We start from the raw sequence: 22857 nt of genomic DNA on the forward strand, positions 1-22857 counted from the left end.
GTGGGCTCCACTGAGCATCCTCACATTTGTTCTCGAGGCCGGTAGGTGGGGCGAGCAACCCACAAACGAGTAGGTGGCATTCTTGCCATTGATGCAAGCAGATTCGGGTACGGATACAACCCGAAACTAACCCGTTTTGCATGCAAGCGGCTGCCGGATCCATCTTTATAATTGCATCCGAAGCCACCCGCTAGGAGAAAGGAAGAAAAGGAGACGAAAAGAGAAACCCAGAACAGAGACGGACGAGTCGAGTCGAGTCTCCCCTTTCTTCCTTCCGCCCGAGAAACCCTAACTCCCGGATAATAGGAAGATTGGGAATCTTTGCGGCTTTGATCTCGACGAAGAAAGAAGCAGCAGCCATGGCGGATGGATTTGAGGACAAATTGGCCTACTTCCAGGCCATCACCGGCCTCGACGATCCCGACCTCTGCACTGAGATCCTTTCCGCCCACAATTGGGATCTCGAACTCGCCATATCCTCCTTCACCTCCCATGCTCCCCCCTCCTCCTCCGATCCACCTGCCGTCGCCGCCGCCGCCGCCGCTCCCGCTCCCACTCCCGCTCCCGCTCCCCCTCCCGGCCTAGCCTGGAAGATCGTCACCCTCCCATTCTACGTCGTCTCCGGTGGCGTCCACCTCGTCACTGGCGCCGTGGGCCTTGGCTTCTGGATCGCCGGCGGCGTCATGTCCCGGACGCTCGGTCTCCTTGGCCTCGCCGCCGCGCCCCGCGGCCAGGAGGGCGACCGCCTGATCCCCCTCTCGGCCTCTGCGGCTGAGGCTGCAGACTTCGTTGCCGCCTTCGAGAGGGACTACGGAGGTGCGGCAGCCGACAGCAAGCCCCACTTTGTACCGGAGGGGTTCATGGACGCCCTCCAGCGGTCCCAGCGGGAGTATAAGCTCATGTTCGTGTACCTGCACTCATCAGAACATCCAGACGTGCCGGCCTTCTGCGAGGGATGCCTGTGCTCGCCTGTCGTTGCTGCTTTTGTGAATGAGAACTTTGTGGCTTGGGGCGGGAGCATAAGGAGGGAGGAGGGTTTCAAGATGAGCAACAGCCTCAAGGCATCGAGGTTCCCCTTCTGTGCCATTGTCATGCCCTCCACCAACCAGAGGATTGTTCTACTTCAGCAGGTGCACCAGTTGTTATTGTTCTTCGTTTTTTTACTTGCCATGTAAATTTATGCATTTGCTTCTGTTTATCTCAAACTTGATAGTATAGATTGGGGGAAGAATTTCCCCTGAAATTACGAACGGATTGTTGTCGTTGTAAGAGAAAATGACACTTTTTTTAATCGCAGTCTGAACGTAGGCCTTCTTTGAGAATGCTTCACATTAAACCATATGACAGATAGTTTGAAGTGTATATTTGTGGCTTATGCTCAAGATCGCTTTCTCACACTTTCTGTTCTAGAAGACTAATATATTCTGACACATTTTAATTCTATGAATGTCAATAATTGACAACAACGTTAATGACAAGCCACAATAAATGTCAATAATTGATGTTAAATTACTTATGTTGGGCCCATTCTCTTTCAAGCACAAAAGGTAGTTGACTTGTTCTTTATCTTATGCTTGTTGGTGCTCGCTAGACCGATGATGTTAAAAGATAGCATGGTTCATAGTTGACTTTTTCTGTTTCAATATTTAAGCATTATGTTTACATGGAATAAAATGCAATTTTTACTTATTTTCTTGTATACATTTGAGTGATGCCACAATTTTTTCAATGTCTTTCCAGTTGTTGCCTCTTATACTACACTTTGCAGATTGAGGGCCCAAAGTCTCCTGAAGAAATGCTTACTATTCTTCAACGTGTGATAGAAGAGTGTGCTCCTTCATTAGTTGCAGCAAGACTTGATGCAGAAGAGCGACGAAACAATCAACAGTTACGAGAGGAGCAAGATGCTGCATATAGAGCAGCACTTGAAGCGGATCAAGTATGTTGTGTCTTTGGTCCAATGTCTGATTCTATGAATCTGGGGATATCATAAGCAATGCTGTTTTGCCACATATATCTTTGTAAATCTTGCTTGCATCTAAACACTATAAATCTTTTATGAAACCAGGCTAGAGAGCGTCAGACGATTGAAGAAGAGGAGAGGTTGAAGAGGGAAGCTGAAGAGGCTGAAAGGAAGCGTAAAGAGGAAGAGGAGGCCTTGGAAAGAGCAGCTCGTGAAGCTGCTGATAAAGAAGCTGCTCTTGCTAGAAGGCGGCAAGAGAAAGCAATGTCACTTGGTGTTGAGCCTGATAAAGGACCGGATGTCACCCAAGTAAGTATTGTGTAGCTATTTAGTGCCTGGATTTATGTGTTAATTTTTTTTTTTGCCGACTTGATTATTGGTACATTCATATGTCATAAAAATGGTACAATTAATCAATGTCTAGAATAAACTATTGCAAGATGCCTTTTTCAAATTGTTACTCCTACCTTTGGAATAGTGATGCTAGAACCTGTTAAACACAATACTTTTGACATTTTTTATATAATAGTGTGCTGCAAGGTATTAGAGAGAGAATTTTCTTACTGTGTATGTTGAACTTGTTTTACTTTTAAGCGATTATTATATTAGAAACAAAATCTATTTGTTCTCACCTTACAACATGTTTCTCGTTGATGCGAGCACTATTACAATGGATACAAGAGCAAGTAGCATGTGACTGGAAATCCCAGTGCTGCTCATATAATGTTTTGGTCAAACAGGACTGGTGATCGGAGAAACTAAAAGCAAACAAAAGAAAGAGAAAATTTAAATTTATGCTAATATTATGATTCTTGCCTAATCCATCATAAAAGTATTTTGCTTGGTTATTGTCATGTATCTTTTAGGAATTTTACCAATATAGTTGTCCAGAAGATCTCAAATGAAAGAAAGCAGAAAAAGGAATAAAACAAATGATTACTTATTGGATAATTATCCTTTCTGTTTACTGGACTTTAGAAACCTGTAAAAGGTGATGCTAAATGTAGTGGATTTGTCTGCCAGCAGTTGGTATACATATATATTTTCAATAGGTTGGTATCACTTTATGAGGTTCTTATCCAGTAGTTTTCTAATGAAATTCATAATGTCCAATTAAAAGCATGATGTTTCAATCGATGCTAGTATGCAGTTCCCAGGCATCTGAAAAGTTGGTTATTTGTTTCCAGCTAGATATAGGAGCCTTCATTTTGCTTTTTTATGAATTCATTGCTGATGGAGATTGGTCAGTGTAGAACATTTTATGTTTTTTTTAGTTATTTGAGCTTTTTTGAGAATATAGTTAATTATAAACTAATTTAAACTGGTCTAACCTTGATGGGAGTATACACTACTGACTTTTTTGAAAAGGAAATTTCTTGAGCATAATTGAAATTTATGTTGAACATATATGAAATAGTTTGAGAAATTTGGTGAGTTTCTGGAACATAAATAGACCTATCTTGTAAAAGGAAAGGTTATGAGAACATCTACATATTAGCTCTAATATAGCTGTCACTATCCTATGCATTGAAATGGAACATAATGATGGTAATCATCTAGTGGAGTCAGATATTAGGAATTGTTGGAAGCTAGTAGGTCGTATGGAGTATCACTAGATGTGAAGAAGGCCAGTATTACAGAACAGATAGGACTGAAACTTCCTGGGTCAATCAAGTCAAGGTTCAACAGTTTATAGAAGACGCTTAATATGCACGATGGACCATTAATAAGCCCAAACTCAGTGTCAATCATCCATACAAACTGTTCATACAGTCTACCTGTTTTTTCAATGGTGTTTCGGTGGTTTTCAGCAGTTTCCTATGCCTGTCTATTGGAAAAATAATCATGTAAATACCTTGACTAGTCTACCAAACTCCTTTGAGTCATTTGGTAACATTGCTTGTTTCCTACTATTTCTTGTTTAGCACAACAAAAAAATCTCTGCCAGAAATAAATTGAGTAGATCTTTGTAATTATTTTTTGTTGTTTGATTATCTTGAAAGAAATGTACATATCCAGTTAATGTGCATATTAACCTTGGATATAATGTAGTTATTGTTCCAAATGTGTGGACTGCATCATCAACTTTGGTTAATAGCAACTGCATAATGGGTTGGGATACTCGATAAGGAGGGGATAGGAGAAGAATCATTAGATGGGACATGCAGAAAGTAAGGGCACATTTGAGGGTCTTGTACAGTTCTGCAATCAAGCATGAGTATTTGGAAGTTAAAAAAATCAGAAGGTTTGTACATAGCCATTTTGGTGAAGAGAAGAACTCATTAGGTCAGAGCGTTGGAAATAATAATAGGTAAGAGTAGCGATCAATATTATAGTAAGCAGGCTAACTAGGAGCAGGGAAGAGCACTACTGAAAGGACTCAAGATGCTTTTGAGTGTGCTGGTTTTGAGCAACAATATCTTGATGCAGCCCAATCAACTGTCTTAATAAGTCTATTCTAGAGTTAATACAAGTCATAATTTCTTTGAGTTTTTGAATCAAGTTATATGTTTATTTTAGTTGATTTTTTATCTTAAAAAAGATCTTTGTCATATTCTAATTGGTGGTCTTACTAGTGTTAATCATGAGTCTTATTTGTTAGGCTTTAGATAGGACTTGGAGTCTACTATAGGATAGGATTTAGTTTATCTTTCTTTTTAAGTTGTCCTAGGTCTCAGGAGACTGCAATAAATAGTGAATTAAGTTGTGTTTTTGAAATTTGTTATTTAAAAATTTATTGTGTTTGCTTGTTGGCAACTGATCTTCCTCTTATCTTTTATTTTCACATTCTTCTTCTATACTCCTATTCTTTCCCTCTTTTCCACCATCAGATTTGTGCTGCACCAGATCTTTGTGCCAAAATCTTGTTATGATATGCTTCAAAGTGATATCTGTTACTACAACATCATAATTCCCTTCCTGTCCATCTCCAGTTTTTGATATGTATGTCTATGCAAAACAAGTTATGCTCGTTAAAAATCTATATAATACTTCACATACATAATGATTTTTTTTAAAAAATTAATGAAATAGTTGTCTTGCATCTCTTGCTCCTCTAAGGGAGGTGCTGCGGTGACATGGTAAGGTCGATTTTTTTTCGTGTCATGGAAACAACCACTCAGTTTGTAAGGGGTAATGTAGCAAATATTGACCTCCCCAGATCTTGCATTCTTGAAAACCTTATGCACCACAATGTCCCTTTTTTTTCTTGCCCTTTGTACTAAGTCTTTTTCTATGTTTCCATAAAGGCACTCATTTGTAACTATCAAATTATCATAAAACAGTTGCCTCTTTATTTTCTTTTTCTTAGCAATTTCTTATGGTGTTTGAAAGAGATTATGTAACCGAAGTTAGTGGTTTTTTATCCTCCTTAACATTTCTTGGAGAATTGCAGAGAGGTTGGTAAGAGCATTGCTTTTACCTCTCCACTTCCTTGCCTTGAGGGCTGCATGCTGAGTGAAGTTTGAATTAGTTGGTAATTTAAATTACTGAAGTAGTTGGATAAAATAATGACACAATCCATCAATGTTACTACTTAAACATGTACAAAATGTTTGTCTTTTAAATGTTTGTTATTAGGTGAATAAATAAGTAGTTAGTAGAAATTTTAAGGTTGATTTGAAGACTTTATTTAGTCATTCTTTACTGGGTCTTGAGTTTCATCTATCATTGGGATTGATTGATCCCAATTCAAGCACCATCTGAGTTTAGGTTTTTTTGACTGAATTTGCTGAATATGGTCAATTGAAACATTGGCTGAAACCTTGATTATGTTGATACTTTCCATTGAAGTTTCTATTTCAATCTCTTCCTAAGACCATGAATTCAACCAACCTGAATAGATCTAAACTGCTAAAACCTGACCAGAAACGTGAGACCGTTTAAACCACCAAAATCAAATCACTTTCTGGGTTGTGAAAACCAAAATTTATGTGATCAAATTATGATTGATCATGTGATGTTTGGAAAAGTTACTTGTCTAATTTATTTGAAACCTGTACAGGCAAGTGCGGTACCTGCCGTACTGTCCCATGCCCATCCTTGTAGATGCCCGGTACATGCTGGCATATTCAGAGAAATTGATGTGTGTCAAAAGTAATAGTTTATTCTAAGCTATGACATATGATACATGATATCTATATAGTGGCATGATATATATATATATATATATATATATATATATATATATATATATATATATATATATATATATATATATATTCATGCTGTCAGATTATGCCATACTACATAGGGTGCCTTGCTTGGAACATTTTCTGTCTCCTATTTCTTAGTTTGTATTGAACCTTCTGGTTTTGGTAAATAGTTTGTTTAGAACTTTCAGTCCAACTATAATTCATTTAGAATATCGAGTTCTAGATTAAATGCTGCTGTTAAATGCTGATATGTTTGGTTTTCTGCATGCACCTCTGTAAGCAATTTTGACAATAAATCTGATGCGGAAGTTGCATTTGTTATTAGGTCCTTGTTCGATTCCCGACTGGAGAGCGCAAGGAAAGGAGGTTCAATAGTTCGGCTACAATTAGCGCTTTATATGACTATGTTGATTCATTAGAGTGCTTGAAAGCTGAAAACTACACACTGGTCTCGAATTTTCCCCGCGTTTCCTATGGTCCAGAAAAGCATTCATTGACACTCAAGGAAGCAGGTTTGCATCCACAGGCAAGTCTTTTTGTTGAGATCCACTCATGAGAGTTTAAGCTATCGAGAAGATGAGATCCTGATCATCAAGCCTTGGAACTCTGATATGGCCTGTAGATACATCTTTTCCTTCTAAACAAAGGAAAGGGAAACTCCATCTTTATGAACGATCACTCAAAATGTATTGTAGGTCATATTCCTCGCTGTTAAATATGATCCTTAACGATGAATTAGTTTCTATATTTTTCCGTCAGTAACAATAAATTTTGGTATCAGGGCCGTGTGTTTCAATTCAATCAGCTTTCTGCTCTATTGTAAAATTAACAGCCCTTTTATATTTTTTTGATGCATCGGTAATCTCTATCGTAAATTTAACATCCCTTCTCTATGGAGATTTTAATTGTTGCTTGGGCAACAATCGAAGATGCAATTCCACTTCACTAAATATGGTCACGCTTACTTTTAGATCCGTGTTGTCTCTGCTGAGACACCGATCATTAACGTATCTCAACCGTTCATATGGATCCGAATCCGAATGCGCCATGCGTTTATGTGGCCACACACCCAAAAAAACAATGGAGCTCATGTCACGTGATACGCGATCAGCCGACCCTTTTCTAGAAACTTCACTTGCCGATCTTTCTCAATTGCCTCTTCCGTCGAGGGTTGTTGACGGTTCCGAGATCGTCTGCCATTTTATGGTTTCTTGTTTCATTTCTTGGCTTGGATGATGGCAGGGATCGACGCCGACGACGAGCGCCGATCTCGAGGTATCCAACCCTCACCGGGCTTCTTGCTTTCGCATGGAAGCGATTGCCTTGGACTCTGACCCTAACTATCCGTTCTCTTCCCTCTCAGTCTTTGTCGCATTCTTTTGTCAAGAGTTCTTGAGGATTTTGAGATTTGTTCTGTTTATTTGTTTTCTTTGGTCGGATCATTCTCATGGTATTAACCCTACGTCATCGAGTTCTTCTTCACGTGAGCGGTTTCTTTGTTTGATTTGTTGGCTTCGATGATCGCAGCGACCGAAGCCAACATATTTAGCAGTGCTGATGTCTCTGCTGCCTGCTTCTTTATCGAAGCGATCGCTTGGAATCCGGCCCTAACTATACTAATTCTGCCCGCTAAATCTTTATGCCTTGTTTGTCTTGAGTTCTTGAGGCTTTCGAGATCTGTTATTGTATGTTTGTTTGTTTTCTTTGATCGGATCCTTCTCAGGGTATTAACCCTTCACGTAAGTGGTTAATTTGTTTGATTTCTTGGCTTGGTTGATTCTCTCTGCTGCCTGACTCTGGCCCTAGCTTTCCCATATCTTCCCTCTCGATCTTTATCGCGTTCCTTCTTGAGGGTTTTGAGATATGTTCTTGTGTGTTTGTTTATTTTCTTTGATCGGGTCATTTTCATGGTATCAACCCTTCGTCACCGCCTACTACTTGACGTAAGCGGTTATTTGGTAGCCCTTTGTTTTCCAATCTCTTCTTGATTCTTATCTTGCTAGGCCTTTATAATGTACAGAGATTCGTTCGTCCATGGTTGTGTTTGTTTATAGGATTATGTGCCGTCCGAGGGATTATTGCGCGCAATCTGGTTTTGAATCTAACATATAATGCTTTCTTCTATGAATTTGCGATGAGCTAAGGACGGTCTTTTCTGTTGAGCCTGTTTGACGTATAATATTTGTAGTTTATGTTGTTGAGGTAGTATTTTGATTATTGTTTTGTTGTCTTCATTTTGCCTGTGAGATCTTTCCATTTTAAATAGATGTTATATAAAATTGAATATCTGTGATAATCCTTACATTAAATATACGGAGGTATATTTAACGGGCACGTGATATTTGTGAAATTGGGAGGCGTACATCGGAATTTGGTGGATCTTTGACTTCTTCTGTAACCTTCTTGAGTACGTGTTTTCGTTGATTCATTTTTTAATTTGGTTGAGTGGCCCGTGAAGAGTGTTTTTTGTGGGCGAATCGAGGTTTCTTGTTCTTTTCGTGGGATCGGATGATCTTGTCGTATCGAATTTTCTTGCTTGGGTTGATTAGGGTCCGATGGTCCCCTTCTCTTTGCCTTTCCATTTTTTTGGGTAAACGAAGTGTATAAATTCCTTATTGGCTTTACGTTTCCTTGTTCTTGAGTTAGGTTGTTCTCCAAGTTAAGCTTTGATCTGTAATATAGTGATAATTCTATATGCTCTTTTGCTCTTCCTCGTGCAGGGTTAATTTAGGGAGGATCATAGCCCTGATCCATCACTGATTTTTTGCTGAAATCATGAAAAATTAATTACTAATAAATCATATTTTGCTTCCTGATTTGTCAATCCACATCATCATCTGTTCATTTTGGGTTGCAACAGTCATTTGCTGGTGACTTTGAGTTGATCATGATGAAAACACATGAACGTGCTGCAAATTTTGCGCTTTTAGGTATGATGCATTTTTCTCATTCTCTAGCTCATGCTGCTTTAGCCTTTTAGTTTAGATAATTCGGTTTCATTTACATGTGTGCCCACATTGATGTTCTCGTTGGTTGATCAGGCATCTCTTTCATTTTAATGAAACAGTTTTATCTGTTTGATTAATGGCATAGAAGAAATATTATATGTTTTTACCTGAATTGAACTATTTCGATCTGTAGAAATTGGTTTTTTTGGTGATATGCTGCTTCAAATAAATTTCAATATTTACTTGTTTGTCAACTGATTGAATGTCATTTTTTACTTCTTGAAAGCCATGATAACCATAAGCTTCATAGACATGGAATTGATTCAAGCATGAGATTCTATTTACTGTTTTGGTATCAGTTTCAATGATTGATTGACCGGTACTATTTTGTAATACTGTAGAAGACAAAAATGCATCAATGAAAAATATAAATATGAAAACTAGCAGGAAAGAAGAACAGTTGGGGCATTACTGTGATTTTGTGGGTAATTAACGAAAAAAGTAATCTTGTTTTGATGCTGTCATAGTTGATTTATTGACTATTTGTTTCAGTAATCATCTGATTTAATGTGTCATGGATGCTTGCGGCATTACTGTGATTTTGTGGGTAACATGCATGATGGCCTTCTGTGGAGCTCTTTCTGGTATTGGCAAGATTATTCCCCCAAAAACAACGCTATATCGAATCAAGGTCGGAGTCTCTTAAGAGCTCTTTCTGCCAAAACCCATTGTGGGGAATTGGAAAGGCATACCAGAGAGCATGAGAATTGGCATCTATCAGTGACAAAGGCCTTTGGTTTCGGGGGATTATTATGCCATGTTATTGGAGCTGGTGGTTCTCACTGATGCTTTTCAGTTAAGAATATGAGGGTCCGCGAAAAGGATATGCATGTGATGCACATGTGGAGTGGAATCATTTGTAAAGCAAGAAATGACTGGGAGCAATTCATATCTTATCAATGTTACTATGTGATGCAAATAGTTGTGGATTTTTGGCCCACAAATCATCTCTAGTGTCGACCAAAAGAAAAATAACTCATATCTTTACGTCACGTGGAGATGCATGCATGCATTTGAAATTTGGCTCTTAGATGCATGCATTCAATTCTAACACTCATTTGGCTTTCAGATGCATGCATTCAATTCTCCATGCTTGTAGAGCTTTCAGATGAGCCTGTAGAGCTTTCAGATGCATGCATTCAATTCTAACACTCATTTGGCTTTCAGATGAGCCTGTAGAGCTTCACCTGCTGGCATTAATTTCTCCATGCTATCTCAAGTTCTTAAAGTGTTTGGATCATTGGATCCATCCCTGCTTTCTGTTTCTGTATGCATGCCACTGGATTTGGCTGCAATTGAACTGCAACATACATGCAAGCCACCTTGGAATGCTTGAAAGCGGGGGCTGAATCATTTGACCACACTGTACATTGCTCAGGTGGGAGAAGAATGGCGACAGGATTAAAATATATTCAAGTCAACACATGTATCATTAACTAAAGCCTAATGATTCCAAAAGCACATGGTGGAGGACGATCTCACCATTTCTTGGATGTTCTCCCTCGTCAATTCTAACACTCAAAAGAAGAGACTATGATTAATCATACCAATTGTAAACCAAAAAAAAGGAAATACTCTGATTATTGCGAAGAATTTGCATTTATTCAAAATTATTTTAAGAGAAGATGTTAGTGTATTGTTGGAATAAGCTAACACTAATAATCTTCATTAACGAATCAAAAGGGAAGCTTTCCGTAAGTACGTACTACTACTCAATCATGCATGCATGCATAAGGTCGATTGACACCATGCAATATACTAATCGTTTGACTTGAGAGAAAAAAAGGGGAGGGATTAAATAACATGGTTTATGTCTCCTCTCAGATGGCCTCATCGACGCCAATGATCAAAGTAATAATGCATCTCAATATCACGGTCGATTTCTCCATTATTGACTACACCAACACTCAAAACATTATGAATCTTATCTATACCTCTCTCTTACAACTCATGCTGCTTCATCGTATATACACAACTTAATTTGTCTCAGACCCAATTTCCCGGTCAAGCTTCTCTATTTCTCTAAAGAAAGTACTCATCTCAGAATCAATAGGTTGGGACGGACAAATCACAAGATGAAAAGGAGTTGTCAGCAAAGATATGCTCGACTGCACATATTATTTTGTCATGAAACCATGGAAAGGGACAGGAGAAACGTGCATGTAACAACATCTAAGAGGAGCACAAAATAATCACATCAAAGTGGAGGGAACGGGCGCCACCCAGCCCGTTGACCCATGAAACCAAGCTGGTTTTGGAGGCAATCATTGAAGAACTGAGTCGAACGAGGAGTAGGAACTCGATGTTCCTCCCATCAAATGTATGGAAGTGGAACGTCGGTGGTGTGGTTGTTGACTAGAACGAGAAAGAGGAGAAGCTTAAAAGAGATAGTTAAGAGCGTTTCTTTTAATTATGCATTTAGCTAGATCCAAACAGAAGAGCGGATCAGCTCATGTCTCCTGGGCCTGTCGATCTCGATCCGTAATCATCGAATGAAATGATCCGACCCATTTAATTTGACTGGCGGAATTATGGGTCGAGTATACAGACCCGCTAGCAAGTCGGGTCGGATCTAAACACAACTTTAAACGTTTTAGGAGGGCTGAGGCAGTGAATAGGGTTTCTGTGAAATATTTAGCTTGTTTGGGGATCTAAACACAACTTTTAATGATTAGTTGGTCTTCATACTTGTGTCATTATCCTAAATTAGGTTTGCTGTGAAATATTTAGCTTGTTTGGGGAAACAATCAAAGATCATACGAGGTTGTTTCTCGTTTGAGAGATGCATTGCATGTGCTTGAGCTGTCCGAGATGTCTAGGGTTTGATATGTTTTTGTGGTGTATGGTGACTTGTTATTTTGTTTCTTTTCATGTAGATATCTGTTTATAATTCGTTTGCATCCTCTTTTTTTATTGTTCTGAAAGTGAAATCACTTGGTCCTTGGATGTTTCTGCTTCTGTTTCTTGTCGTTCCGAACTTGGCTCAGTCCCAGATACTCTTCCAGGTAGAGATAAACAGATCCATTTCTTTCCTTTGTCCTTCATCGCGTTTACAGTAAGAGAAACGAATACGTTGCAGGGCTTCAACTGGGAGTCGTGGAGGCAGCAAGGCGGCTGGTATAACTTCTTGAAAGACAAAGTCGCTGATATAGCCAACGCTGGAGTCACCCACGTCTGGCTGCCTCCGCCCTCGCACTCTGTCGGCGTTCAAGGTCGTTCCGTGATTCGTATTTGCCGTCGTGATCACTCTCACATGTTGACCGAGTTGGCCTTGGTCTAAACTATTCTGAGACTTCTCCTCTCAGGTTACATGCCGGGCCTCCAAGTATGGGAATCAGGATGAGTTGAAGGCGCTGATCGGCGCTTTCCATGACAAGGGAGTCAAATGCGTGGCCGACATCGTCATCAACCATCGTTGCGCAGACAAGCAAGACGAGAGATGCATATAGTGCATCTTCGAAGGCGGAACCGATGATGCCCGCCTCAACTGGGGTCCACACATGATCTGTAGGGACGACACACAGTACTCCGACGGCACCGGCAACCTCGACACCGGCGAGGGCTTCGCGGCGGCTCCCGACATCGACCACCTCAACACGCAGGTCCAGCGTGAGCTCACGGACTGGCTGAATTGGCTCAAGACTGACATCGGCTTCGACGGGTGGAGGCTCGACTTTGCCAAGGGTTACTCCTCAAGCATCGCCAAGATCTACGTCGAACAGACACAGCCAAACTTCGTGGTGGCTGAGATCTGGAGTTCATTAGCTTACGGAAACGATGGGAAGCCAGCATACGATCAGAATGGCAACCGCCAAGGGCTGGTTAATTGGGTTCAGCAGGTCGGAGGCCCAGCGACGGCCTTCGATTTCACCACAAAGGGAATACTACAAGCTGCCGTGGAAGGTGAACTGTGGAGGATGCGTGATCCCCAGGGGAAGGCGCCCGGCATGATGGGGTGGTGGCTGGAGAAGGCTGTCACCTTCGTCGACAACCACGATACCGGTTCGACGCAAAGGTTGTGGCCTTTTCCTTCTGATAAGGTCATGCAAGGCTACGCTTATATACTCACGCATCCGGGAGTCCCTTCCATCGTAAATATGCTTCTACCTAACATTCGATTCAAATAGTTTCATAGCCTGACGATTATATGTTCGTGCGTGCAGTTCTACGACCACATGTTCGATTGGGGATTGAAGGAGAAGATAACTCGGTTGGCTAAAACCAGAACACGAAATGGAATTCATTCGGGTAGCGCTCTCAACATTCTGGCCTCTGATGCTGACCTCTACATGGCAATGATCGATGGGAAGATATTGACAAAGCTAGGCTCGAGATACGACGTGGGGAATCTCGTTCCTTCCAACTTCCACGTCGTTGCCTCTGGCAATGACTATTGCGTGTGGGAGAAGAGATGAAGACGATGATGATGAATCATGGAAGAGACTTTTCGCTTCTCTTTCGTTAACGTTTCTCATCTTTGTAAGTCTATTTTAGTGTGAAAGCTTGGGTGCTGTTGTTAGCTTTAGAAAAAAGATGGTTTCATTGTGATATTAAATGGAATCATGTTTACATGCAATCCATCTATTTCTTTGGAGCACCATAGATAGTTTTTTTCGCTATGAAATGCTTATAAACTTGGTAGTAACATATGTGACATCAGAACCCTTTTTTTTCTACAATAATATATTATAAAATTTTGGTAAAGAGTTATCGAAAATATGATAAGACTTAAAACAACTATCTCAAAAAATCAATTTGATTTTATGCTCGAAAGATCAAACATAAAAACTATTTATTTATTAAAACAATTAATGAAAAAGTATAGAGAGAAAAAAAAAAAAAATTGCATATGAGCTTTATCATGGTTCGCCTTACTAGTCTATATCGATGTATCGATTAGTTATGAGTACAATACATATCGAGCCATACCAACTTGTACCGAGTGTACCAACACATGGTACATAGGGAAATGTCGATATACTGCCCGTATCGATCTCCTGTCAGACCTTTATATACTACTCATATCGAATAATATGCTACGGTACGATGAACATTGGCTTTTATTGACTTATAGAAAGCCTGTGATAGGGTTCTTAGAGATTTATTATGGTGAGTTTTAGAAAAGAAATGTATATTCACTAATTATATTGATATTATTAAAGATATGTATAATAATATAACTACTGGTATTAGAACTATAGAAAGTGTGTCTAGTGAATTTATTATTAATATAAGATTACGTTAAAGATTCTCATTAAGTTCCTATCTTTTCACATTGATAATGGATAAACTTACTAGTCATTTACATAATAAACCTCTCCAGTAAATGTTATTTACTGATGATATTATCCTAGTTGATGAGAGCCTAAGTGAAATTGATTATAAACTTGAACTACGAAGATATGGAGAGATCGATGAAGACATTATTCATTGAATAACAACATGATGGTTAAAACGACAAGGGGCATTAAGAGTCTTGTGTAATAATCGAATACCTTTGAGATCAGAAGAAAAGTTTTATAAAGTAGTTGTGAAACCAACAATACTTTATGAATCTGAATGCTGGGCAATTAAGAAATAACATATATAAAAAGTTTGTGTTGCTAAGGTGAGAATATTAAGATGAATGTGTGTAGTTACTATGAAAGATTAGAAAAGAAATATTTTTATTTATGAACAATTAGTAACGTCTCGATTGAGAATAAGATGAGAGAAAATCATTTAAGATGGTATGAACATGTGCTTAGGAGACCTCTAGATGTAGTAGTTCGAAGAGGTGAAATGATTAATGTTAGTGATACGAGGAAAGATAGATGAATATCTAAAATGATTTTACTAAAAATTATAAATAAAGATTTAAATATCTTAAAATTAACTAAATATATGATTTTTTACAAATCTCAATTATGATAAAAGATCTATGTAGCCGACTCCAAATAGTTGGGATTTACGACTTTGTTGTTGTAATAACAATCTGCATTTTGATGAATGATAAATGCTCACAAATAAACATGTTAGATAACTAACAATTGTTGTTACATGTGTTGTACAAAATATATTATTGATATACATACAGTTAGATCACATTGTAGGCATTAGAGTATCAGGAAGCAGATATATAAAAAGAGATGTGTAAACAATTGATATGTTTTCTTGTACTTGCAAAAACAGATGTTTGTTTTTGTGTTTGCATTTTTTTATTCTGATATCCTTTTATTGTTGTATTTTGCTTAATGGTTTCTTTTGTTTCATATGCTTCTAGTGGGGAGTTGCATACAAAGTTTATGGTGAAGAAGATTAGAGGATTGCCCTAGAGGTAGTATTCTACAATATTTATCTTTATATTTAATTTGCATTCGATATGAATTTTCATTTTTGGTAAAATACACATTCCATTAGCTTGGGCTCTTCTTATTAGATTGAGTTAGACATTATATCAAATGTAAGTTTTAACAACTACAGTTAGACATTATAACAGTATTGTGTCCGACTGTAACCACACAGATTAATTCCTTCTTGCACGAGTAGCTATTATGAGGTTGAATTTTCTCTATGCTAATTAGTCTAGTATTGATATCAAAGGATGTGTTTGCTTATAGTAAATTATATTTTTGAAACACATGCTTCACCATTTTTTTTAATCTTGTGTAGGGTTTGGTGTACAAAGAAAACAAAAGTTAGTTTTCGGATTTTTTTTAAGCTTCTCATGTAGTAAGCCTTGTGGTCATCACCATTATTGGCCTTTACATTATTGTTGTTGTCATCACTATATCACTACAATGATAAATCCTACCATTGCTCCTGTCATTGTTGGCTCCTAGGTTTGCAATACCGAATGATACCGCCCGTATCAGATGATACGTAATGGTCCGTCAGCAGATCGGTACAAGGACTGCCCACTACTGAGCGGCATCATCGATTGAGGTGTTATCGTCGTTGATTGAGGCGTTATCGTCGACGGTGACCGAGGGAGAAGAAAGAAGAGGAAAAAGTGAAAGAAAGAAATAGGAAAAAAAGGGAGAACATGAAGATCGTCGCTCTCCTCCTCAAAAATTCAATTATCCTTGGTTATATATGATTAAGATCCATCATCAATAATAGAAACGAAGCCATATCTTAGAGATCTAGTAGTACTTAGAAAAAAATCTCTAATATATAGTTTTAATCACACCGTCCCATGCTTGTAATGCATATCTTTAATATTATAATTAAGAGCATAAAAAATTAGCTTGTTAAGGCTGACCTTCCTGAATTGGTAGTCCAAATTATCAATTTTTTTTTTTTATGTTTCATCGGCGTCTTCCTGTGATCCATTTTGACTCCTTCAAGTAACATCTGTCAGTTTATTATTTTGCTTTTGTTTCTCATGACATTATAATGACTCTTAACAATTTCCCCCCATTGGTTTTTCCATACCTTCATTTTCTGCTACGAGTATCACCATAGCATATCCTCGTCAAAACATATGATCAACATAATTCACCATCCATCAGTTCTTTTGAAAACCTCAATCAAAAGCATCATTGCCAATCCTTTAATTTGATCCCCACTTATGGCCTCGTTATTTCTCTGCATATCACAGCACTCACTGGATTAACCTCAGTCTATTACATGATTACTGGATAGGCATATCAAACCTGGCATGTGACATGGTGTTATGACTGTTTGGAATACAATCAGTCTCATGCAAAGGACTTTGTGCTGTATCAATAGCTCTATCGTTCCATAAACATATCCTACATTTGATCTTCTTCACATATTAGATTGCCTCCTCAACATCCAGGATAGGCATCATTTTGTTGCACACCAACCCCAAAAAGTTGAGACATTATAGATTATTGTTGTTATCCTTGTATATCATCTTTAAATAAGAAATGATCAATTCAGCATTTGTTCTAGAGATTGTATTTCTGCAATTGCCAACGGAAAATATGACTAATTTTGGCAATATTCTCAAGCACTATTTATCTGAATTATGATTATGGTCCTAACATTTACCTTCTCAAGCACTAATTTTGGCAATATTCTCAAGCACTATTTAATTTTGGCAATAAAAACTAAGAATTGTTTTTGTTGTTTCTTACATCAGTGTTGTATGGTTAAGTGAAATGCCATCAAAGATTCGATATCAAATTAGCTGGAAACTGGATTTTCCTTTTTTTTTTTTTTTTTGTGCTTCCGCTTCTCTCCTTGCCTTAAGGGCCAAGTTCATGTTGCTTTAGGACTCTCTTTGTATAAAGAGGTAGTTCTTCTATTATCCTTCTTAGGACATTCTCGGAGTCTCTTAGGTAGAAAAGGGGACAAGCATCTGTTGAACTTTAGAATCAACCCCTAAGTTTAATGTGAGCATGGACCAGCTCAGAAACCTAGATATGTCATCAATGCTAAGGCATTATGATAGTCCTTTTGCTTCTGAAATGGTGATAGAAGAATCATCTTACTTTAGGTTGTCATGATGGTCGTCAATTTGTTGCAAAGATTTTGATCAAGACATGTGTAATCTGTTGTAAATATTTATATTTTTTCGAATCATGAGGGAGAATGATTCAATAGAAGGGAATTGAATCTGAGGATTCTCTAATAATGCAATCATGGAAAATGTTATGTAAAGGACTCATTTTGAAGGGAATATTTGATCTTTTATAAATTATAAATTGTGATTTATTTATCATGATCCCTAACCTCTCTATCCATCTCTGGCTATCCGACAGTGCTTTAGTTTATATTTAGTCATTGAAGATACGAGTTTAAACATTCTTTGATTTGGGAAGTCATAGAAGCCACATTGGACTGTTTTGTTTGATTATGTACCCCACATTTAGCAGATTAATATGAGTAGGAATTGCTAGCTGGTGGCATATGTTATAACAATTTGAAGGGGTAAAAGAAAACAAAGAAAAGCTTGTACATAAAGTTGCTATCTTTGATAAAATGTTTTACAGTTTTGCTTTGTGTTATGATTTTATATATGATTAATCATAAAAAGGTGTTGATAATTCTTTTCTTTAAGATAATCATATGCCGCAAATAGAACTACAATAACTAATTAATGCTTTTTTGTAATATTATAAGATTTATGCCTTTTTGAGTATATGATGATTTGTCTTCTTTATCTGTTCCTTCGAGAGCTGTGATGGTCCATATATCCTGGTGGTTTGGCTGACCTCCCATCTGTTAAGTGTGTCATTGTTGCTGCTGACAATTCAACTGCTTTTGTTAAGTATTAAAATGCATCTGTGTTTGTAACAATTATCTACAGTTCACCATTAGGAAGCTTTTTTGTAATGAGAAACACATTCATGCCTTTGAGTTGCCTCCGTTTAAGCCAGCATGCCTTCTGGATTTTCAGGCTAAGGAATTAGGCTTTGGTAGTTCTTTTCCCTGCGGTTTGTTTTAACACTAATGCAAATATTTAGTGTTGTGTTAAACTCATATCACGTCCTAGACACATCACAACATGGAATCTTTTTGTGAACTTTGGTAATTCGCGTGATCATTACTAAATTTTGCACCTTTGAGAACATTTGGATACTACGATTATCCTTTTTTGTTCTCCAATTGGTCATGTTGATTCAGGTTTCCAACAGTCATCACTACTATCATTCTTCTCACTACATCTTAGTCATGTTACAACATAATTTTTTCTAATTCAAAAAATTCTGAGAAACAAAATATGTTTAACGTTTATGCCTTTTATTTGATGATTTTATCTTTTATATCTTTTCTTTCAAGAGCTGAGGTGGTCGATGCACTTGAGTTGTCTCCTTAGGCAGCAAAAAAAGTCTCAGAAATAAAAAATATTATTAAAACATTAACCAACAACGAAAATCTTTTGAAACGTTGAATATAAAAGTTTGAAAAAAAATCTTAAAACCTGATAATCTTACTCGTTATCTTTATAAAACATGAAAAATCGGGAAAAATGGCAAAAAAAGGGGAAATTTTATGTACCAAATTTCTAGAACGAAAGTTTGACGATCCCCATAAAATTATCTTTCACAAACGAAAAAAAATTTGTGACGATCCCCATGGTCAACAACACTTAAAGGTTGACCTTGAACTTGTGCTTTGCAAATTGACCTTCAATGGATCAAATTCAGAGAAAAAAATTTTGGGCAGAGGTATAATAATAATGTAAGAATTAATCTACCATCTAGAGAACAAAATTTCGCATTAGTCCAACCGATTGCAATTAAGAGTGTTTCTATGAACGAAATTGACATGACCTAAAGCAAAGGCTGGATTTCATCTTTCTTAAGGCACTCCAAATGCTTTCATATTCTAATGATTGACAACACTTAAAGGTGATTATGACATGGAACTCCTTTCATAATGCTTCTTATGTACTCCAATTCCCATTTATCTTCTTCAACATTCACCTCCAAAGCATCTGCGCTCCTCATTACATCCAACTTTATGAAAAAATGTCACCCCTAAGTTTCTAATCAAATGGAACACATTATTCATTTCCACCCTCATGTAAAATACTCTAATGACCACCCAAAAAATCCACCAGATATATTAGTTAGTCAATTGTATTTAAATTATGCATTAAGTACAAGTAGGTCAAATGATTGATTGTGGTTCAAAATAAGACATCTAGTAGACTGACATTAGTGATAAGAATTTTGAAGGATGAAGGAATACGTTGACTATCTCTCATGTGATTGATTCACTGAGGTATCTTGCAAAAGTTTATTACCCCTTAAGCACAAACCTCATGCTTTCTACGATCATATTAGGATGGAAGCAGTAAGCATTAGTTGAGCCATTATGTGGCCATAGGCTGCCACGGTCCTCCCTCCCTGTCACATACACCTACTTTTGGGCCTGTGTTTATATATCAACATATCTTCCACAAATAATTAGGTGGAGAGCATAGTGCAAACTACATCAAAAAGATAAACTAATTCAAAACTTCATGCAAAAACTTGTTTGAAATCGTTCTTCTTTTCTATCTTTTTCACATATACTTTTTCTGTTGAGTGAAAGAACTATTTCAAGATCGAAGTATGCAGAAGAAACTTATTTTAGTCAAATAAAAATTCACATCCTAGCCACGTTTTCCATCCGGTCAAGATGAAAAAAGATCAAAAGCAAGAACTGAGTGGCACAACAGATCAGAATACTAAGCACGAGACGAGGCATATCTCACCTTGGGACCAGGATCGGCGAGGAACCAGAAAATCAAGATGATCGACCGAAGCGAAGACTCATTCTTGCCCCGGCGGAGGGGAATACAACATCCCATCGCGTAGGAACCTACGGCAGCAGAAGCTTGGTTCAGGATCTAAACCGTGCTTTCTAGCCACAACAGATCAAAAACAACAAACACCAGACAAGGCCTGATTTCACCTTGATATCGATGGTGTCTTCTGATAGAAATAATAGAAGATAAGAACAAATATTGAATGAAGCTTTATTGAAGTAGAGAAACTTTAGCTTTAGCTTGAATCTATTAACATGTTCCCTCTCCTATTTATACAAATTAGGAGGGAATCATGCCCCCGCAAGATGGTGCTCCTGACAAGGATACCAATCTTGAATCGATGCAAAGAATTGTTTACAAGCGAGAGGCTTCATGAGTAAGATAAGTGTAGATCGCTGCTGCTGTTGTTACGATTGCTGTTGCTGTGATGGCACAGGCGTTCCTTTCATTCTCCTTAAGTCTGTCGAATGTTGACAGATCAGCGAAGACTACTGCGGTGAGGAAGATGAGGATTGACCACGGAGCCTCTTAGGAATGCAACGACGTTGGTCGCTGGCCGAAGGATGAAGCTTCACTTTTCTCAGCGACGTTGGTCGCTGGCCGAAGGCAAGAGCGAAGCTTCGCTTTTCTCAACGACGTTGGTCGTGGTTGCGATTACGACGGCTGCGACGTTAGAGAAGAAATCTACAACAATGTTGCAGTGATGCTACTACAGCAAAGGAGGAAACTGCAACAGAGGAGAAAGCTGTAGCAAAAGAGGAAGCTGTAGCAGAAGAGGAAGGAAAATAGCTACAACGAGGAAGAAAGGTGGGGCAGTGCTAATGAGCAGCACTAGAGATGCCGTAGCGGAAGGAAACGGACGTTGGCGTAGAGTGGCAACACCAATGATGAATTGACAGCGAGATGAGAGCTTGCTCTAGGCAAGCGGCTCTGATACCATGATAGAAATAATAGAAGATAAGAACAAATATTGAATGAAGCTTTATTGAAGTAGAGAAACTTTAGCTTTAGCTTGAATCTATTAACATGTTCCCTCTCCTATTTATACAAATTAGGAGGGAGGATTTTCCTCAACAGAATAGAGAAATTTCCTCATATAGTTAGGAAAATCTTATCTTCTATCATCTTCCACCTGCTCGCCCGAGGTGGCGATCAAATCAAGATCCAACACCAAAACAAGAACCGAAAAATCAAGAAGACCAAGCACGAACACGAGCAAGTCTCACCCGGACATCGGGAATAAAGTGAAACCGGACACTCCGACGATGATCGACCGAAATTCGGACCGTGTCTCTATCAAATCAAGATCCAAGACCAAACCAAGAACCGAAAACGAAGAGAAACAACAGATCAAGAACCCCAAGCACGAACACGAGCAGGTCTCACCTGGACATCGGGACTAGAGTGAAACCGGACACTCCGATGATGATCGACCGAAGCGAATTCGGACCACGTTTCTATCAATTCAAGATCCGAGACCAAAACAAGAACCAAAAAAGAAGACAAACAACAGATCAATAACACCCTCACGAACACGAGCAGGTCTCACCTGGACATCGGGACTAAAGTGAAACCGGACACTCCGATGATGATCGACCGAAGCGAATTCGGACCACGTTTCTATCAATTCAAGATCCGAGACCAAAACAAGAACCAAAAACGAAGACAAACAACAGATCAAGAACACCCGCACGAACACGAGCAGGTCTCACCTGGACGTCGAGACTAAAGCGAAACCGGACACTCCGGTGATGATCGACCGAAGATAATTCCGACCATGTTTCTACCAATTCAAGATCCAAGATCAAAACAAGGACCGAAAACCAAGACAGGCAACATATCAAGAACACCAAGCAAGAGCAAGTCTCACTGGACATCGGTACTAAAGTGAAACCGGACACTCCGATGATGATCGATCAAAGCGAATTCGGACCATGTTTCTGTCAAATCAAGGTCCAGGACCAAAGCAAGAACCCAAAACGAAGACAAACAACAGATCAAGAACACCAAGCACGAACACGAGCATGTCTCACCTGGACATCGGGACTAGAGTGAAACCGGACACTCCGATGATGATGGACCGAAGCGAACCGGATTTGTACCCCCAACGAAATCGAACGCGCCGTCCTGCCGCTCTCCCTCATGGGAGCCAGCCAGCTGGCTGCAGCTGAAGAAGGCCACATCCTCCGCCGCGGACGGCGGAGGGCGATCCCCGCCGATGAGAAGGGTGGGAGAGGAACGACGGTTTGGGGGGCTTCTTGATCTGGTCGTCCAAGAAAACGAGGGAGGGAAAAGGGCAGCGGTTTTTTGGGAGGCATCTCTCTATTTATAGCAAGCACCCCACGACTTGTGTACGGAGGACGAATGACGTGATGGCTTCAAAATGAACGGCCGTGATTTAACGGGATGATGACAGTGCATACCGCCACGCGTAATCTCCACCTTTCCCCTCTGTCGAAAGGAACGCAGATGATTGTATCGAAATAGATAATAGCAACAACGTTACCGGCAATTACTAACTAT

The 22857-nt window shown here is 38.8% G+C and overlaps 1 protein-coding gene, 1 long non-coding RNA gene and 1 pseudogene across 2 annotated transcripts; 2 read left to right on the forward strand and 1 right to left on the reverse strand.

Moving 5' to 3' along the window:
- Positions 1 to 194: 194 nt before the first annotated feature.
- LOC135673488 (plant UBX domain-containing protein 10-like) lies at positions 195 to 6918 on the forward strand. The gene is made up of 4 exons (XM_065182501.1): positions 195 to 1130; positions 1769 to 1939; positions 2069 to 2272; positions 6443 to 6918. Exons 1-4 carry the CDS (start codon positions 360 to 362, stop codon positions 6671 to 6673), a joined length of 1377 nt encoding a protein of 458 aa, XP_065038573.1. The 5' UTR covers positions 195 to 359; the 3' UTR covers positions 6674 to 6918.
- Positions 6919 to 7184: 266 nt separating this feature from the next.
- On the forward strand, positions 7185 to 17203 carry LOC135673490 (alpha-amylase isozyme 3C-like; annotated as a pseudogene).
- A 2935-nt stretch (positions 17204 to 20138) lies between these two features.
- On the reverse strand, positions 20139 to 22838 carry LOC135673491 (uncharacterized). The gene is made up of 2 exons (XR_010513381.1): positions 21721 to 22838; positions 20139 to 20387 (listed from the first exon to the last, which is right to left on the reverse strand). It is a non-coding gene; the product is annotated as an uncharacterized LOC135673491 (long non-coding RNA).
- Between the last annotated feature and the right edge of the window lie 19 nt (positions 22839 to 22857).

The sequence above is a fragment of the Musa acuminata genome, chromosome BXJ1-5 (assembly GCF_036884655.1).
Source record: "Musa acuminata AAA Group cultivar baxijiao chromosome BXJ1-5, Cavendish_Baxijiao_AAA, whole genome shotgun sequence".
Taxonomy (NCBI): Eukaryota; Viridiplantae; Streptophyta; class Magnoliopsida; order Zingiberales; family Musaceae; genus Musa; species Musa acuminata.